This window comes from Lissotriton vulgaris, unplaced genomic scaffold, assembly GCF_964263255.1.
Source record: "Lissotriton vulgaris unplaced genomic scaffold, aLisVul1.2 SCAFFOLD_1306, whole genome shotgun sequence".
Classification (NCBI taxonomy): Eukaryota; Metazoa; Chordata; class Amphibia; order Caudata; family Salamandridae; genus Lissotriton; species Lissotriton vulgaris.
The window spans coordinates 404,824-422,591 of NW_028248091.1; the positions used below are offsets into that span (position 1 = coordinate 404,824).

Below are 17,768 nucleotides of genomic sequence, written 5' to 3' on the forward strand. Positions count from 1 at the left end.
AGTCCCCACAGTCTCTAGGGGACTGTACAGAGCATTTGGCAGAACTAAAAGCCCTGCTACTGGCACTCCAAAATACAAATGACATATTATCCACACTTATGGTGTGTGATTCATTTTATTGTGTCCAGTCCTACAATGAATCCCTTCACTATTGGGGCCAAAATGGGTTCATATTGTTGTACAATCAATCGCAAGATGTTTTGGGAACAAGTGGCAAAGCTGAAAGAAGGCCTACCACGGGCCCATGTTATTCATAAATTGAGACATGCGCGTGTTGGCATTCACGTTGAAGGGAATTCAATGGCGCATGAAGCCATCAAGGCAGCAGTGCAAACTGCTGCCCTTGCTGCAATCACTCGTTCTAGTACGAGGGTAGATGGAACAACTATGATGAGAAACAACCTTTACAACGCAGTCATTACACCGCACTACCTTTACTTAGCAGTCATTACATCGCAACATCCTTTACATAGCATGTCATTACAATGCAGCCATTACATTGCATGTCACTACAACGCATGTCATTACAACGCATGTCATTACAACGCAGGCATTACATCGCAAGTCATTACAATGCTTACCATTACAACGCATAGTACCCTTACACAATCCAACACTTACCCTACTGTTGCACTCACTGGACTTAGAAAAGTAATTTTTATCCCTACACTATCCAACACTCACCCTAATTTTGCACTCACTGGAGTTAGAATAGTAATTATTACCCCTATATTATCCAACACTTACCTTATCTGTGATGTAATGGTATGCATTGTAATGGTATGCGTTGTAAAGGTATAATGTGATGTAATGGAATGCGTTGTAAAGGTAGTTTCTGAAAATGCGATGTAATGGCATCCAATGTAAAAGAATGCATTGTAAAGGAAGTGAAGAAGGCAGTATCGGCAAGACCTGTCTTAGTCTCGAAGATTGGGAACCTGGTCATAGACAAAATAGTGGACAAGAAAGAACTTGGGCCATCTTACAGAGCCCCTGTACCTTTCCTAGTTATTGAAGGTACCAGAACTGTACTTCTTCTGCCTCTTGCCAGTCTTGAGACAAAAGGGTTGTCTCCATCAATCTGATCAAACCACAGTATGTTGCTGATTCCCAACAGTAGGCCATGTGGGCTGCTAGGTAGCCACCGATCTCGTCCCGCTACGGTACAGGAAGTGCAGATTAAAGCTTTAATATTAAATGAAGACTCCACTTTCCAAAGAGAAGCAGTAAATAACAATGAAATGATACTTCTCCCTATTGAAACAGCTATAACTGTACAGTCAACAAGTACAAAAAATTCAAAGAAAAAATTTGGTGACGTCTATGTCAACATACCCCAAATTGAGTCATCTCCCCGTTTTACAAAAACTGCTGAGCTGGCAAAAATAGACAGGATGGAGTTTGGCTACTTTATGATGACGTTTTATCGGATTTAAGTGAACCTGAACGGCCAATACCGCCACCCGCCACTCCCTTTCAAGCTACGATTTTATTCTCTCTATTTCTGACTGAAGAAGGCATACCTTGTTGCTCCCTGGGTACATATCTGGGTTACAATTGGATTAATTTTCCTGGTACTCTGGATTGGTTTGGTGACTGTCTTTTTTCTACTTCTGAATGGACATTATCTCCCAGAACGCTCTGCCGTCCGAAATGTGAAGTTGGTTTTAAAACCACATGCATCATCGCAACAGGAACTGAGGCACCTTTCCCTGGTGAATATTACGGTGGTTCTAGTTCCTGATGGAATAGTATGGAACAGGGTATCGTATGATGTGTATGGTCCTACTGAACTTTTGCAAATCCCATATTTGTTTAACATTTCTTTACATGATATCCTCACCTCGTATATTCTCTGATGATGGAGACATTGAAACTGTGCATAATTTGCTTTCAGATTTAGAGCAATCAGCAGCATTTTCTAATGATGAATTGTTCTGTTAGCAACCTTATTGTCACAATTATTTACACAAAGCTAGTATCCCATGTGCAGTCTATAATTACACAGAATAGGAACACTGCCCAACACTACCCAAAGGTAGTTAAAATACATTTGCAAGAAAGTTTACCTATGGTTACCTATTTTTTCTGGTTTATACACATCAGACTCAGACTATTATTCCTACAGGCTTGCACCTACATCTGCAAAGAAGAATATGCTCACATACACCAAGCTGATTTACTCTGTTTCCTTTATTTCCCAACTGTCTATACAGGGTTTCGACTTTTGGAATGACACAAGAGACACCAAATCTGGCTGGGGAACAAGAGATTGGCAGGTTTAGGGACAAGAGACATATCTTATACCACATCTAATCATTTTCCCAAATAAAACGGTACAACAGACTTTCTGTCTGGGTTTAGCTAAGCAAAAGACTTGACCGTACTTCGCATTCCCACATTTGAACACTTTGAACATTGGCAAAGTATAGTGAGGATACATTAGATGCCATGCTCTGAAATTGATCATACAATACTTCAGATTCTGATCAGCAGGGTTGATTGATTTGGCCCCTAGACACATATGAATGTCAGTCTAGATTCCTGGGTAACTTGCCAGGGTTTAAGATCAACCGGCCAGGCCTGCCCTATGTACAATCAGAACACACAGGGGTGTTGTCATCATATAGTGTTGGGAAGTTATTCCTAGATTGGCTGAAGACCTCAACACTTTCCCATATGAAACAACATGTGTCCCTTCTTTCTGATGTCCTGTATCTCTTAGGGATTTCTTGCTGGGTCCAAAAAGTGATTTTGTATGGAATATACAACGAGCTATGGAAGATTTCTCAGCAGGAAGTTGCAGAGAGATTTCACAAGATTGACAGGGTTAATATTAAAAAGGCTTTAGCTGACGATGGTATGACAAATGTATCATCCACAATGAATTCACTGAGCAACATTGTGTCTTCCTCAATCGAAATAACTCAGCAGGACATGTCTATTTAAAACATGGACGGTCACAATTACGTTCCATTGGAATACTGAGCTCGACCCTGCAAACACTATGTTCTAGCCACATGCTGAGGTGTTACAACAACACCATCAGCCTGTTTTCTGAGTATGATCTGACGGAACATGTTGCACATTGAAAAATTAGATCAATTACCTTTTACCGTGGCAGAGACAATATCCACAGACTGGACTATCCATGGTTATATCCCTCTACGGGTCACAACTTTTCAATTCCAATATTAACTCCAATACCAACAGGTCAGCAGATACGTAGCGCTAGGGCATGATTATGTGCATCAGTATTGGGAATTACCGTTAGGTTTAAATGCAGCAAAGGGGACACAAACATTTTGCTGAGTGGTTCCGACTGTGATAAAGCCTTAAGCGGGGCCTTAGTTTGCAAAGATAGCTCTCTTCATGGGGCATGCAATGCTTCTGTTGCGAACTTGCCCTGTTATCTGAAGGGTACCCCAGCTTCCGTGATACGCCCAGTTTTTAAACTGCTCTTGAATGGGAGCTACTTGATGCTGAAAGATCAAGGTTGATTTGAAATGGAACAGGGTATCGCTTATCTGGTGACGGTTAATTTCTAAGTCACATGTTGTACACAAGTACTGTTTTCATCTACCTGCAAAATTTGGGAGGCATATTGTGGCCTTCGATAAATGTTTCCAACACATGCTTCCATTTCCTTAGCAGACTGAAAGCAAGGATGTGGCCTTAACTTCAGTCAGAGAGATGTTTGATCTACAGATTGCAAGGTCCTCATCTGATATACAGACACCACTCCACACTAACTTCTGGCTGCATTTTGGGGAGCTCATCCATCGTATCTTCAACATTTCTGATACTAGAGGAATAGTGTAGTTTTTTTTAAATGTGACAGCTCTGGATTGGTTAGCACCTTTCAGACAATATTTTGAGTTATTCTATCATTTATACACTCCATGCTGGGAAGCCTTTTTGAAGGGCTCTCTCTTGTCCTGCTACTTTTGGCGGGAAATCCCTATTTGAATTTTTCTGTTCCGTAATGGATATCCCAGTTCAATTTGGACTGGAGACAGCACTGCTTCTACTACTATGCCGTGAGAACTGTATGAGCACTGGTTTGGCTTAAGTGCCTACAACCTGTATTCTACTCTCTGGTTTGCGGCCACTAAAGCATATTAGACATATGCCTAGGAACACAACTGGTTGTGCCATTGATGATGAATGCATTTCTTGAGCCACCCTGGGATGCTTAGGCTCCTAGTTACTTGGACAACGGCTCTACTATATGCATACAAGATTCAATCTCTCCCTCAGCGGCTGCTATGAGAATTGCATGGAATCACCTTTGCTCAATAAATATGCTTCAATGTGCGCCTCTTAGATCATCGGTGGTGCTTATGAACAACAACAATGTTGTATCTGCCACCCAGAACACATTAAATAATTGACCTTTTTCAGTGTGGGAACAACTTGGCTTGTTTCATAAACTAAATTCACCCAAAACAGTTTTGTTTTATTTTTACATTTCTAGGCACCATAGCTTTCAGAGTGCTTAGGATTTCAAACAGTATAATGACTTTAAAGCTTTTATGGACATTTTAAAGGGAAGCTTGCTTTTAGACAATATTAAAGAGTAGATTTTAACCTTTTCCGTTTTATGATAGAATGATATACTGGCTTTTTACATAGCTTTTATATATCGACCCTTAACCTGAGCCGTGGGTGTTCCATACCCAGATTAGGTTGATGCAGCAAGGCAGCTTATTCCTTACATTGTCCTAGATACTTACATTTCAGCGGTGAACTTTGGCACACAATTGAATGCATGACAATGTTGTCTGAAATAATTTAATTACACATTCAGCTTCCCACAGCATTATCACGATGCCTTAAACATCATGTCTAGGCCAATCTAGGCACTAGGTATAAAAGTCATCCTATCTTCACCCATGAGGTGACAGCGCTACCCACATATCCATAAAATCATTAATCTAGTGCGTACATCACAAAGGCTGCTTTCATTATAAATAATAGGCATCCTGATAGTTTGGTAGAGGAGGCAGTTCTGCTGACACCGAAGGTCCTTGCATGCTGAGCAATCACATGCACCCGTCTGACATTCAGTGATGGGTGTCATACTCAAGACCTAGAAGGGGTCATTCACTCTCTCCTATCAGGTAAAGGGGTTGATCAATCCTTGGGGGGATTCTTGGCTTTACACCCATACACACTGTAGGTACACTGAGTGTAGGGTCTGCATCATAAGAGTACGTTAGATTACCATATTGCATATACTCCTGCATACATACATTGCTTCAGCATCATGGTAGAAATGTATCCTCTGTTCAATCTTTTGTTGCTTGTAATCTCCTTTATTTGCGTCCGTCGGCTAATCATTGCAGCACATGTATTTTATGCAAGAATAAAGTTCTTTCAATAAATATTATTGAAAATGTCCCACTGTGTATTCTCTGAGAATAAGTGAGCACGAGTGACTGAGCGAAAGATTCTGTACTGTTTCCATGATCTCTAAGTGAACAGGGTTGTCATGTTCAGTGGTTGCCAGAAACTGTTCACTCTCTAGTAGGTTAGGGGCATTCAGTGCCACTGTGAACTAGCAGGTCTATAGGCCAACATATCCTGCAGGAGTGTCCAGAATTTGCCTTGACTTCAAGCCCTTAGTTTATTTTGTCAAAACAATGTGCAGATCCTACGGATCAGTAGGAATTACATGACAACGTTGATTTGGGCAAGGAGTCCGATTTAATTCACACTCCACCTCTATTGCGCTATTAATCTTTTTCTTTTATCCTGAGGTAGGAACAACAATTAATTGCTCAGAAGATTCACAGGTATCCTGTAAGAAATTGGGTGGTTGGTTGGGGCGGGGTCAAACCCTACCCAAGCACCAGACACATTACTTCTGGGTGAACCACAAAAGGATAATAATTTAACCTACTTAATCATTGAGTAACCTGGCACAAAATCAGTCCGACTTAACTCAGAGGCATTGTGTAAAGTGTTTATGCAGCACACAAAGAGTAAAAACGTGAAAACACAAAAGAAAAAAAAATCTCACAGAAATTTAGAAAAAAAGAGTAAAATCTAGTAAATAATTTGACAGCAAAATGACAAATCAGTAGAACTGGCAAGATACCATTTCAATGTTTTAAGTTAAGTATAGCTCCTTAAAGCACAAAGCGTCAAATGTGGCTGTCTGGTCGTACCAGTCTGGGACAAACTCACAAGTTCAAGCTGACTCACTGGAATGTGGGCCAGGTACTGGGACCAGGTTAGTCCCACTGAGAATTGTACCTTATGTCTTTGATGTGCCACACTCTGTCAGTACCAACAAGAAGCTGAGAGGGCTGTGATATGAGCTCCTGTCTCAGGCTGCGTCATAATAAGTTGGTTCTGATGAGGAGCTGTGTGGGGTGCAATACAAAGTCCTTCATTGAGTTGCTTTGTGGTGTTCCGATGAGGCCATCCTTAAGGGGCTGCAAAGTGCTATAATTTGTGAGGCCCTGCATTGCGCTGCAGCAAGTTGCGGTGCACGGCATCGGTTCTGATGAAACCCAAAATTGGGCCAGGGGTACATGCTGCTCCCAGGCAAGAGTCTAGGACCTGAGGGGGTTCCTCTTGGAGATCATGATTTCCTCCAGCAGAAACTAACAACATGGCACATGCAGGTCCAGTTGAGTATGGGCAGCAGGACAGATGCAGGGCAGGTCTCTAGAGCTTGTTACATCCCTGTCGCTAAGAACAGGAGGCCAGTCAGCTAGCCCTTGGAGTCACTCTGGTAGGTCTGAGCACAAGGAGCAGGCCCAGTCTTCCTTACTCAGTGAGCAGGGCAGCAGGGCATCCTTCTTGCAGCAGGAAAACAGGACCGTCTTCGAGCAGCAAAAAAGCACAACAGTTCTTCTTCTGACTCTTCCATACGTCCAGAAGTGATCTGAAAGGTTTGTCTGAGAGTCCAAAATTAATACCTGGTGCTAACCTTAAAACTGGACAAACATCCAGACTTCCCAATACATCTGAAATTTCCTACCTCCCTGCCCTCTCTCCACTGTGTCTGGAAACGCAAAAGGCTAGTGTCGTTATTTGTGTGTGGGCTGAGGCAATCTCTTTGAATCAGGATGGCCCATCCTGCCAACATCCAGTCCCCCTATTGTTCTACTGTCTGGGAGGAATATACAAAGGTCAACTGTCAACTACACCTAGTCATGTGACCCAGGGCCAAGCACCAAGTGGGTAGGAAAAGAAAGTGGCAAATTTCTAAAGCAGGGACTTTCAGATTTGCGACTTAAAATCCGACTTTACCATTAAAGAGAGTTTTAAACAATTTACCCGAGGGCAAACACAACATTTCTGTCTGTTCCAATTTAAATGTTATCACTTATTGAATGTACTAAAGTGACCTAATGTTTTCCTACGTACCTCACACTTGTGTAAAATGAATTTGTGAGTTTATTTACTACCAGGACATGTAAAGCTTAGAAGTACATGTCCACATTTTTAAATACAATGCACCCTGCCCTATGGACTGTATAGGGCATATTCTAGGGGCAAATTATATGTATTGAAAAGGAAGGTATAGGCCTTGCAAAAGGTTGTTTTACTAGGTCAAAATGTCAGTGTAAAACTGCATACAGAATGGCAGACCTGAGACGTGTCAAATAGCTACTTAAGTGGGTGACACAATATGGGCTGCAGGCTCACTAGTAGCATTTTATTTACATGCACTAGGTATCGGTAGTGCCACTTTACTAAGAACATATAAGTTAACTAAATGTGCCAGTTGGCCAATTTCAACATGTTCAAAGGAGAGAGCACAAACACTTTAGAACTGGTTAGCTATGGTAAAGTGCACAGAGACAGCAAAAATAAATTCAGCAAAACGGAAATGTTAAAGGCAAAACATTGAGGGGTGACCCTGCAGAGGAGACCAGTTCCAAACTATCCAATAATGAATTCTGCTGACACATGATGCTCTCTTGGGATTAAAGTGGCACCCTAGAATTTGTGGCCAGTTTCTCATCACCTGATTTAGAAACAAATAAAGAAATTTGAGGCAGGCCAGCCAAATCTCTGACATTAGATGCTCATCTACAAGCCTGCTTGGAATTTTTAAACCCATTTCAATTTCTTAAAGGACCTAGGATTATTATTCTGTTATGCAGTTTTTTAACAATCATTTTTTGGACAAAATGCTTATTAGAACACTAACAATAAGTACTGCCCTAAAAAGGCTCTCTGCGGGAGCAATGAGAATTTCCCTTGGCTAGTTCAAGCGATATAAAGCCACTCTGATTCTGCCACGCCAGTTTCGTTTAGGTATGCTTCCCTGACTTCAATCCCTCTCCTGATACTTCCAATGCTGTCTCAACTCCAGCCCCAGGGGGTCACAAGCTGCACTGAAGGCCTTCTCACTGCTTACTCTCAGATTAGAGGCTCCCAGGTGGGCTTTCCCCATCTCACCCTATACAGACCCACCTGCCCCAGCCACTGCCCCTGCTTTGAGTCACCCCCACCCTGCCACATTCATCACAAGACTCCCCTGATGGGAAACGGCCTACAGGCAAACTGAATGGCAGGCACTAGTCCGAAAAATAGCCTAAAATTGCCAAATCGAGAGAAACAGACACAAGAACAGGTGGCTCAAACACAGAGAAAAAGCAACTGAAAGCCAAGGGACTTAACCAAACTCTGGACACTTCTGGGAGCCTATGTCCTGCTGGTACTGCCACAATAGAGTGGCTGAGCCACTTGTCCTCTGCTCCTCACATTACGAATGCACAAAAGATCCATGCCTGGGACGGGGAGTTCGAGGGCAGCATAGAGTTTCCACAAGTATTACAAGCAACGGCAAACCATGAAAAACACATGAACACAAATAACTGAAGAGTGTTCGCTTAAAGGCCACTCCCTCTAAATCGGTCTATATACTTCTTGTTAAAGTATTGATAACAAGATCTCCAGCTTTCTGTATGGAGTCATAGAAAGGACATTATGAAAATAGTTCAATATATCCATGAATGAAATTACCATTTAAAAACCTGCAGGGATATTGAATGAAGCATACCCGGAAAAAATAAGATACTATTCACACACAAGGGCATATTTCGACCAATATCTTTATCCTGTGTTAACAGGCACATAACAAACCTTAATAAATGATGTTAACCTCTGCATTGTCTATTGAAGATGCTTTGCGCAAGGTTGAGTGGCCATTGAATGTTGATATAGTGCAAGGAGGCATGGCCCTTCCTGTGATTACACCACAGCCAATAGGAGTTCATTGTTTCAACAGGAAGGCCACCACAAGCCAAAACCTCTCAGACCAGGTACTCTGTGAGAGGAACACTTTCTACAGTAGACAATGCAGCTGTCTGGTATTTTATTACATGGGTTCTGTGGGAGGTAGGGAGGGAGAGAGAGAGAAATCGAGAGATAGAGAGCAAGAGAGCGAGAGAGAAAGAGAGAGACAGAGAGAGAGAGAGAGAGCCTTCTTGAATGTAAAATAGTCCATTATGGAGGAAAATCGATACATTGGCTCAGTCAGACTGGACCACTCTCCTCCCTCGTTTGAGTGCTCAGGCTTTATTTAAAAACCCGGCCTCACAGTTAGTTCCCCCACATCATAACAACTGTTCTTCTTCTTTCAGTTCTCAGATATTCCGCCACGAGTTTGATTGTTTTAGAAACAGTGGAATGAGGCACTTCCCCTATCAGAGGAGTTTCTCAGATGGGCATTGCTACGTCCTTTCTGTCCAAAGGAACAATGTTTGCTAAGACATACATTTTTAGGACTGGTCACAGAGATGTTAGTTTTAGTGGAACAAATTGTAGAGATCCTCTCAGAACCACCACAGGCCAACAAAGTCTTCCCAGAAGTATACCAGCTACCTAGGCATCCCCCGTGATTGGCGTAGTTTCTCCTCGTCTTTTACCTATTGTTTCAAAACACCAGGACTCTGGACAAGTTCTTTGAAATCTGGAGTGATGTTGGGCCAGACACTGGAAATACTCCATGGGTGCACAAAGTTGCATCTGCATGCATTCTTCCAGCAATTTAATGAGTGTTGCGATTAGCTCTATCGGCATTAGGGTTTTTTACAATACGAGGAGATCTGTGATACTTTAAGCAGTCTGGAATCATGCCTTGTGATAGAGAGGCATTCATAATCCTTGTCCAAAAAGGGAGGATGGTATCCTTGATGTCTTTGTGGATGGGTGGTGGTAGTGGATCAGAGAAATGATTACATGAGTGGGTAACCCGCAGAGTGTTGTAAATATCTCTTTCGCTGGAGGGGGAACCAAGAGGCATTGTTCTTGGTGCCAGTACTGGGAGGCTGTGCATCTCATGGTGAGCTGGATCAGCCCACTCTGCTGAAGGGAGAAAAGCCTTCCTTGCTTCTAGATCAATACTGATGCTCTTCGTTTTCTCAGTGAAGAAGTCCGCCAACATGTCGCTAGATGGAACGCCGTCGTCGAGGTCAGATATGCTGGGTGACTTGCTCAAAGTTGTTTAACAATTTCAAACAGTTTCTTGGGGCAGCTTTTTGCTTCATTGAGTTGTGTTCGGAAAAAGTCAGCTTTTCAGTTCTGATTTTTTTGTTTTAGATGTTCCTGACCGCTCTAAGGTGAATTAGATGTTCAGTGGAGGGTACTGATCTCTACGTTCTTTCATCTGAACTTACGTTGCAGCGTTCAGAGTTTAGGTTGTCGTTGAACCAAGGTTTGGAGATTTTGATAGAGGCATTTTTTTGTTGTAGAGGGGCGATTTTGTCCAGGATGCCAGCGATGGTGGTGTTATAGAAGTCCATGCACTTCTGACTTGACCAACTGGGGAGGCAATGCCTTTCTACAGTGGGTTGCAAGATCCATAGAGTTAAAAATTCCTACGGTTCCTTTTCTATTGTTTTATTTTCTTGAGTTGGACCCTTTTCGGTGATACCCCATTATTAATTAGGAAGAAGATACAGTAAATGTAAATGTAAATCCAGTACTTGTATCTTGCACAAATCACCCGCGAACGGGTATCTCAGTGCTGGGGGCTGTTGGGAAGATTAAGCGAGCTATTGCCCAGAGTCGAAAGGTGCTGGGCAGACCCCTGCCGCCGGAGCCAGGGCTCGAACCGTGATCCCCAGCGTCCAGCGTTAGTCGCCCTGGCCGCGTAAAACCAATCACATGGGATAATGGCAACTATTGCAATGGTTTTTCCTTTGGAGATGATGAGGTCCAGTGCTTCACCCTTGTTCTGAGTTGGAATTTTACAATATTGTGTCAGCTCGTGCTCCAAAAGGAAGGTTTTTTGACAGTTTACAGCTTGATCATTTGTGTTAGACCAGTGAAGGTTAAAATCTACCAGGAGTATTTGGGATACTAAGGTGTCATCATTGGATGAGATAATTTCCTTTAATTGTTCAATGAAGAAAATACTGTCTCCATGGGGCGGTAGAATGTGTGTAGTTTGCATATTGGGCAGTCATTGCTAGTGATGTTGATGCATAGGTACTCACTGGAGGTTAGCTTGGATGGATCAGACTGTGAGACTGAGAGTGTATTTCAATGTATGCAGGCTAGCCCTAAATTAGCAATACATTTATGAAATAAAGATTTAAATTATCAAAGTACGTCGCCTTCACTGGGCAGCACTGGCACCTTAATTTCCAGGGGATGCTAGAGACAAGTGCCTCTAGTCATGTAGGCAGCTTTCTGGGCTTAGAGTTACAGGCTGCGTAGAAGACAATTCTCTTCACAGATTGCTATCATGCAGACAGCAGAAGAGTTACTTTGGGGCACATCAAGAAGGGAGCGTTAAAAAACTTATCGCTGCTTTTGCGTCCGTTTTCGGACGAAAAGCGGCGATAACTCTAACGCCCTATTAGCGTGAATTCATGCTTCTTCGCCCTTTCCCTCAACGCCCAGCTTTGCATCTCTAATGAGATGCAAAGTGGGCGTTCCTCCCAGGATAATGGGAGAAATGTCGCTAAGCAACATTTCTCTTATTATCAAGCCTCACGCAAAGCAGCATAGAGACAAGAAAAGTAGCGATAATCTCTGTTATCGTTACTTTCCTTACGCCTGCTTTAAAACTGACTTAGCCATTATATCCTATGGAAGGTGGATATCATGGTTAAGTATGTGAGGCCCTATCAGCAAACTATCCCCAAAAGTTGTGTAATTATCGCTCCATTTCCAGCGATAATCACACAGTTAGGCAGCTTGCACTCTGAATTTTGGAGATAAGCGTTGCTGATAGCACGCTATCTCTGCAATAAAATTCAGAGTTGGGTGGCGATAATTATACTAGCGCTAAGTGCGCTTAGCTATAATTATCGCCCCCTCTTGATGATATGCCCCTTTGTTTTTTTGCTCCAGGCAACTGTCTTCAGAGAGTCTGTCAAGCAGGGAGCTCGAAAGAGGAAAATCAGTCATCTATTATTCATATGGGCACTCGGGTAATTTAACATAAAAGTATCCAACTTCCCAAGCATACTTTGCATCAGTTGATACAATTTTCGATTTATAGGAGTTCAGGTAAAATATATCCCACTGTCCCTTTCAAGAGAAGGAGCAAGAGAACAAGCCTTAAAGATGATGGACACAAAGGAGGAAGATGGAGCTGTTTGTGATTTCTTGACAAAATATAAATGTCAGTCTGGAAATCAGGGACGTCACTGATTGTCCTTCACACGTACAACACATATTTGTACTTTCTAAAACTGTGCAGACCTTGGTGCTTAGGCCGTTGATTTACCAAAGTCTCAGTTGGAAGTGCCAACACGTCCTCCTTTTAAACAGAGTGCTTGTTGCTGGACTCCTTGACGGAAGAACTCACACCAAAGAGATCAAAAACTTGAGAAGATCAAAGCATAAAAAAGGGAGAACATAGCAACAAGATAGAATTGCTTTATGGAATTACATGGGGAAAGTCTCACTGCAATTGAATGTTATTAGGGGGGCAAGCCCATGACAGCTTTAGCATTATTAGTTGCTCTACCCTGGATTTCCAGAAGAGTGTACTTATGATTTGTCAACAAATCGGAATAATTTCTCTCAACTTATGGCTTTCCAGTGGCTTTATTTCGACTTTCTCACAACTTGCATTACTTGTTAGAAAGTAATTATGTTGATTCACTTTCGTTTTGGAAATGCGTCATTATGAAAGAAAATTAAATTGCATAACATAAAGTATAAACTTACTAGTTGTTTTCCAGACCAGCTGGATGAGTCGCAGCCAGCAAGACAAGCAGAAGCGTAGGTCAGTCCATTGGCTCCACAAACAGGGTCCCATATAGCTGTTGTGCAGCCGCAGTTAACATTGCACTCAGAAAGCAAAATGTCCATATTTGAAACCTGGGAAGTGCTAAAAGTCATGAAGGAATAATTGTGATAGCCGCTGAAGTGCACACACAGTCTTACAGTAACATTTAGGTAGCCTTTCCCAATGTATATGTATCTACATACAATTAGGTACACTCAGTTTAAGTACTGCATTAGTGATGTTTATGCATCGATTAATTTATTATGCAAATTACATTTATTGTATTTTAGCACATAAACTAGGAAAAGGACTGTATCACCTGATGTTTAATGTGACTAGTGTATTTTTTCAAATGGCTCTGAGAATTGTTGTTCCTAAATGTGTTAGTGTTCAATTATGTACAATAACAGAATACATCTTCTTTTATTTTTTGTTTATATTTGAAAATGGTCCCTTACAGGAGTTGAATTATTGTGGAGGTTGAGAAGAATAGCTGTGTCCTCCCTGATGGCACCTATTGACCAGTGTTGGGTAACTGTCAAGCCCTGTATGATAAATATGGGAGAGTACCATGCATCCAGGAATTTCGACCCAATGAATCATTATGTGCCACTCTAAGAACTTAATATTTGGGTTGTTGTTGGGTGAACACTTTCCCATCCATATTGACCATTGAACATTATCCTTTGACTCGATTTGTTGCTGATGAGGAGTCTAACTATTGGGTGTTACGCTGGTTGTGAACACTCCCGCCATTCTGGATTGGCTTGAGCAGGCTAACCCAGCACTCATTTTGAGGCTGGGGGCCTGCAGCTGTAATCCATCCGCTGTTTCTCAGCCTTAGGATTGCAGGCTCAGAAGTGTGTAGGGTCAGATTGGTCAGCTCTAGGCAGCCAGCCAATCTAACCTGCTTACTGGCAGGGGACTGTATTACTAGTGGAATCACACTGATCAGCCCCACCCCTGCCATCACACTGTAGCAGCGCAAGCCTTAAAAACACATTAATAAAATGTTATTTATTAACATTTTATTAATGTGTGTGCCTGCTGCTCTGGCAGCATGTGGTGATGCTCCTTCGCCATAATAGAGGAGACGCCTCTGCCTGGCAGAGTTTCTTGTTGCAGGAGGACCCTCCAGAGAGAACCTGTGTGCAGAGTAAAGAGTATGCCCAACTCTTAAGAGACTTAGGCGGCAAGCTGCCAGGCAAGAAGAGGGAGATCTGATTGGTACACATAGGGTCTATTAGAAGGATGGACTTGTGTATGCTAAGGCCAGGGCTCCCAAACCAGGAACAACGCAGAGACTGGTGGTCTTCCAAGCATTCAGAAAATTCATCCTCACTTTGGCCCATGATATCCTCCTTGCTGGTCACCTAGGACAAACTAAGATCCGGGAAAGTATAGTCATCCATTTTTATTGTCCCCAGATGTCTGAGAAAGTTAAAGAGGTTTGTTGCTCCTGTGAGACCTGTCAGGCCAGTGGGAAGACAGGGGCTCCAACAAAGGATCCTTTATTCCCACTGCCAGCGGTTTGGACTCCCTTTGAGAAGGCAGGGATCAACATGGTTGGTCCCCTAGATCCTCTTACTGCATCTGGTTACAGATTTGGCCTTGTATTAGTGGACCTTGCCACTAGATATCCACAGAAAATCCCCTTTAGGACTGCAACTGCTTCTGCAGTCACAAAGGCCCTCCTTGACATCTTCCCCAGGGTTGGGTTTCCTAAGGAAGTGGTCTCAGATAGAGAGACCAACTTCATGTCCCCATACCTCAAGGCTAAGTGGGATGAATGTGGTGTTCATTACAAATTCATAACCCGTTATCACCCCCAAACTAATGGCGTTGTGGAGGGATTCAACAAAACCATTAAGGGCATGATTCAAGGACTCCCCCTTCAAGCTCAAGAGGACATGGGAAGTATTGTTACCATGTGTCCTCTTTACATACAGGGAGTTTCCTCAGAAGGGGGTTGGCTTCAGCCCCTTTGAGTTTCTGTTTGGACACCCTGTAAGAGGTTTTCTAAGTTTGGTGAGAGAAGTTTGGGAGAAGCCTCTCAAACAACCTCATCAGGACATAATGGATTATGTGCTAGGCCATACTCACCCATGGCAGATTACATGAAGAAGGCAAACAGGAATCTGCAGACCAGTCAGGAGCTCACAAAGCTCTTGTATGACCAGAAGACAACCATGGTTAAGTATCAACCAGGTAAGCTGGTGTGGGTGTTGGAGCTTGTGGCTCCCAGGGCCCCCCAGGACAAGTGGACCGGGCCCTATCCCATTGTGTTCAAGAAAGGGAAGGTCACCTACACGGTTGACTTAGCCACCCCTAGGAGGCCTTTGTGAGTACTTCCCTGACAATGTACCTAAATCCACACCAAGAGAAAGCTGACATGACCATGCTGAGTCTCACTGATGAAGGACAGGAGTAGGAGACTGAACCTCTTCTGGATTTGTTGTCAATAATCCCTCAAGATGATACAGTGGTGGTGTAGTCTTATCTGATACTCTCACTGCATAGCAGCAGACTGGTCGCAGGAATGTCCTCAGACAGTTTTCATAGCTCTTTTCCTTGACCGCTGGACAAACAAAATGGTGTACCCATGATTTGGACACTGGTGACAGCCTCCCTGCAAAGATCAAGATATACAGATTGTCTGACCAAGTCAAGGCCAGCGTCAAAGCTGAGGTATAAAATTGCAAGAGCTTGGGGTATTGAAACCTCTGACAGTCCCTGAGCCAGCCCAGTGGTACGGGTCCCCAAACCTCAATAAAAGGGTGCCAAGATGGAGATGAGGTTTTGTGTGAATTTCAGAGGTTGAAATGCCGTTACTAAGACGGATGCTGATCTCATTACAAGGGTAGATGAGCTGATTGATAAGCTGGGGGCAGCCAAATTTCTCAGCACCTTTCAATTGATGTCAGGGTATTGGAAGATTGGCTTGGCCCAAAAAGCAAAGGAGAGATCAGCATTCTCCTCCCCAGAGGGCCAATTTCAATTTAAGGTGATGCCCTTTGGATTAAAAAATGCACCTGCCACTTGTCAGAGATTAGTGAATCAAGTTATTTCAGGCCTGGATGACTTTAGTCCAGCTTATCTAGATTATATTGCTTTCTTTAGCTCCACCTGGAAGGATTACCTGGTCCATCTCAGAGATGTTTTGCAGACCCTCCATCCGGCAGGCCACACGATCAAGGTAAGCAAGTGCCAGATTGGGCAGAGTACTGCTGTGTACTTTGACCACCTTGTATGTGGAGACCAGGTAAAACCTCTACAACCCAAGATCCAGACTATTCTGGACTGGGAGGCTCCAAATACACAGACCCAGGTCAGGGCTTTCCTTGACCTGACTGGCTACTATAGCAAGTTTGTCAAGGGGTATGGTAACATTGTTGTCCCTCTCACTAGGGTAACCTCAAAGAAACAGCCAAAGACACTCATTTGGATGACAGGCTGTCAAAAAACCTTTGATACCCTGAAAGCAAAAATGCTCTGCACCTGTCCTAAAAGCACCAGACTATAGGAAACAGATCATTGCTCAAACAGATGCTTCTGAACAAGGTTTGGGGCAGTGTTGTGACAGACCAATGATGAGAGCCAGGATCAACCAGTTGACTACATTAGCAGGTGACTTATCTCTTGAGAGAAGCATTGGAGTGCCATTTAGAGGGAAGCTTTAGCTGTGGTTTGGTCCCTGAATAAGATAGGACCATACTTGTTTTGGACTCACTTCAAAGTTCAAATGACTAGAGGCCTCTCAGGTGGCTGATGAAGCTGTGAGGAGAGAACCCCAAGTTATTGAGGTGGTCTATTTCCCTCTAGGGAATTGACATTGTAGTGGAACACAGACCAGGGACTGACCATGTCAATGCCGATGGTCTCTCCAGGTTTTCCCACTTAGAAGATGAGAACCACCATGAGGGAGGTTAGTGTTCAACATCTTTTGCCTGGGAGGGGGTTATGTTAGAAAGTGCCCTTTTTGTCATGTTCACCCCCACTTTTTGCTCTAGATGTTGTCTTTATAGTTCTGGAAGTGCACTGAGACCTGCTATACGTACCCCAGTGCTAGTGTTTTTTCACTTAAACTACAAATGTTTAATTTATACACCTAATTGGCAAGGCACCCATCACTTCTTGTAAGTCCCTAGTAAATGGCACCCGAGGTACCCAGGACATGAGGGCTGCAGCCCTTTATTGCGCCCCCCTGTGTGACCCAGGTAAATATAACACTGCAGGATTGCCATTGCAGCCCTGCACAAGCAGCCTGTCTGCTCAAGAAGAGCACATGCACCATGTAGTGCAGAGCCATACCGCTGGCTTAATATAAGTTAGTCACCCTTAAGGTATGCCTTCCATAGCCCAAAAGGTAGGGTGCATTATATTAATGGTGTGAATATATATATTCACACATATATTGATCCCCACAGTAACCCTGTAAAGCCTGGATTTACTGTGAGTGTCCACTGGTACATAGAATAACATGGGCTGGCTACCGAGCAAATTTGCGATAATCAGCTGCATTAAGGTACCACCGAATTGTGTCATGTTTGGC

At 43.1% G+C, this 17,768-nt stretch overlaps 1 protein-coding gene across 1 annotated transcript in view; it reads right to left on the minus strand.

Annotated features, from left to right (window-relative positions):
- LOC147664935 (solute carrier organic anion transporter family member 1A2-like) overlaps positions 1 to 17,768 on the minus strand; it is a 569,665-nt gene that overhangs the window by 293,109 nt on the left and 258,788 nt on the right. The window contains exon 6 of the mRNA XM_086949878.1: positions 13,156 to 13,318. Within this exon, the coding sequence (XP_086806004.1) occupies positions 13,156 to 13,318 (163 nt within the window). The remainder of the gene's footprint in view (positions 1 to 13,155; positions 13,319 to 17,768) is intronic.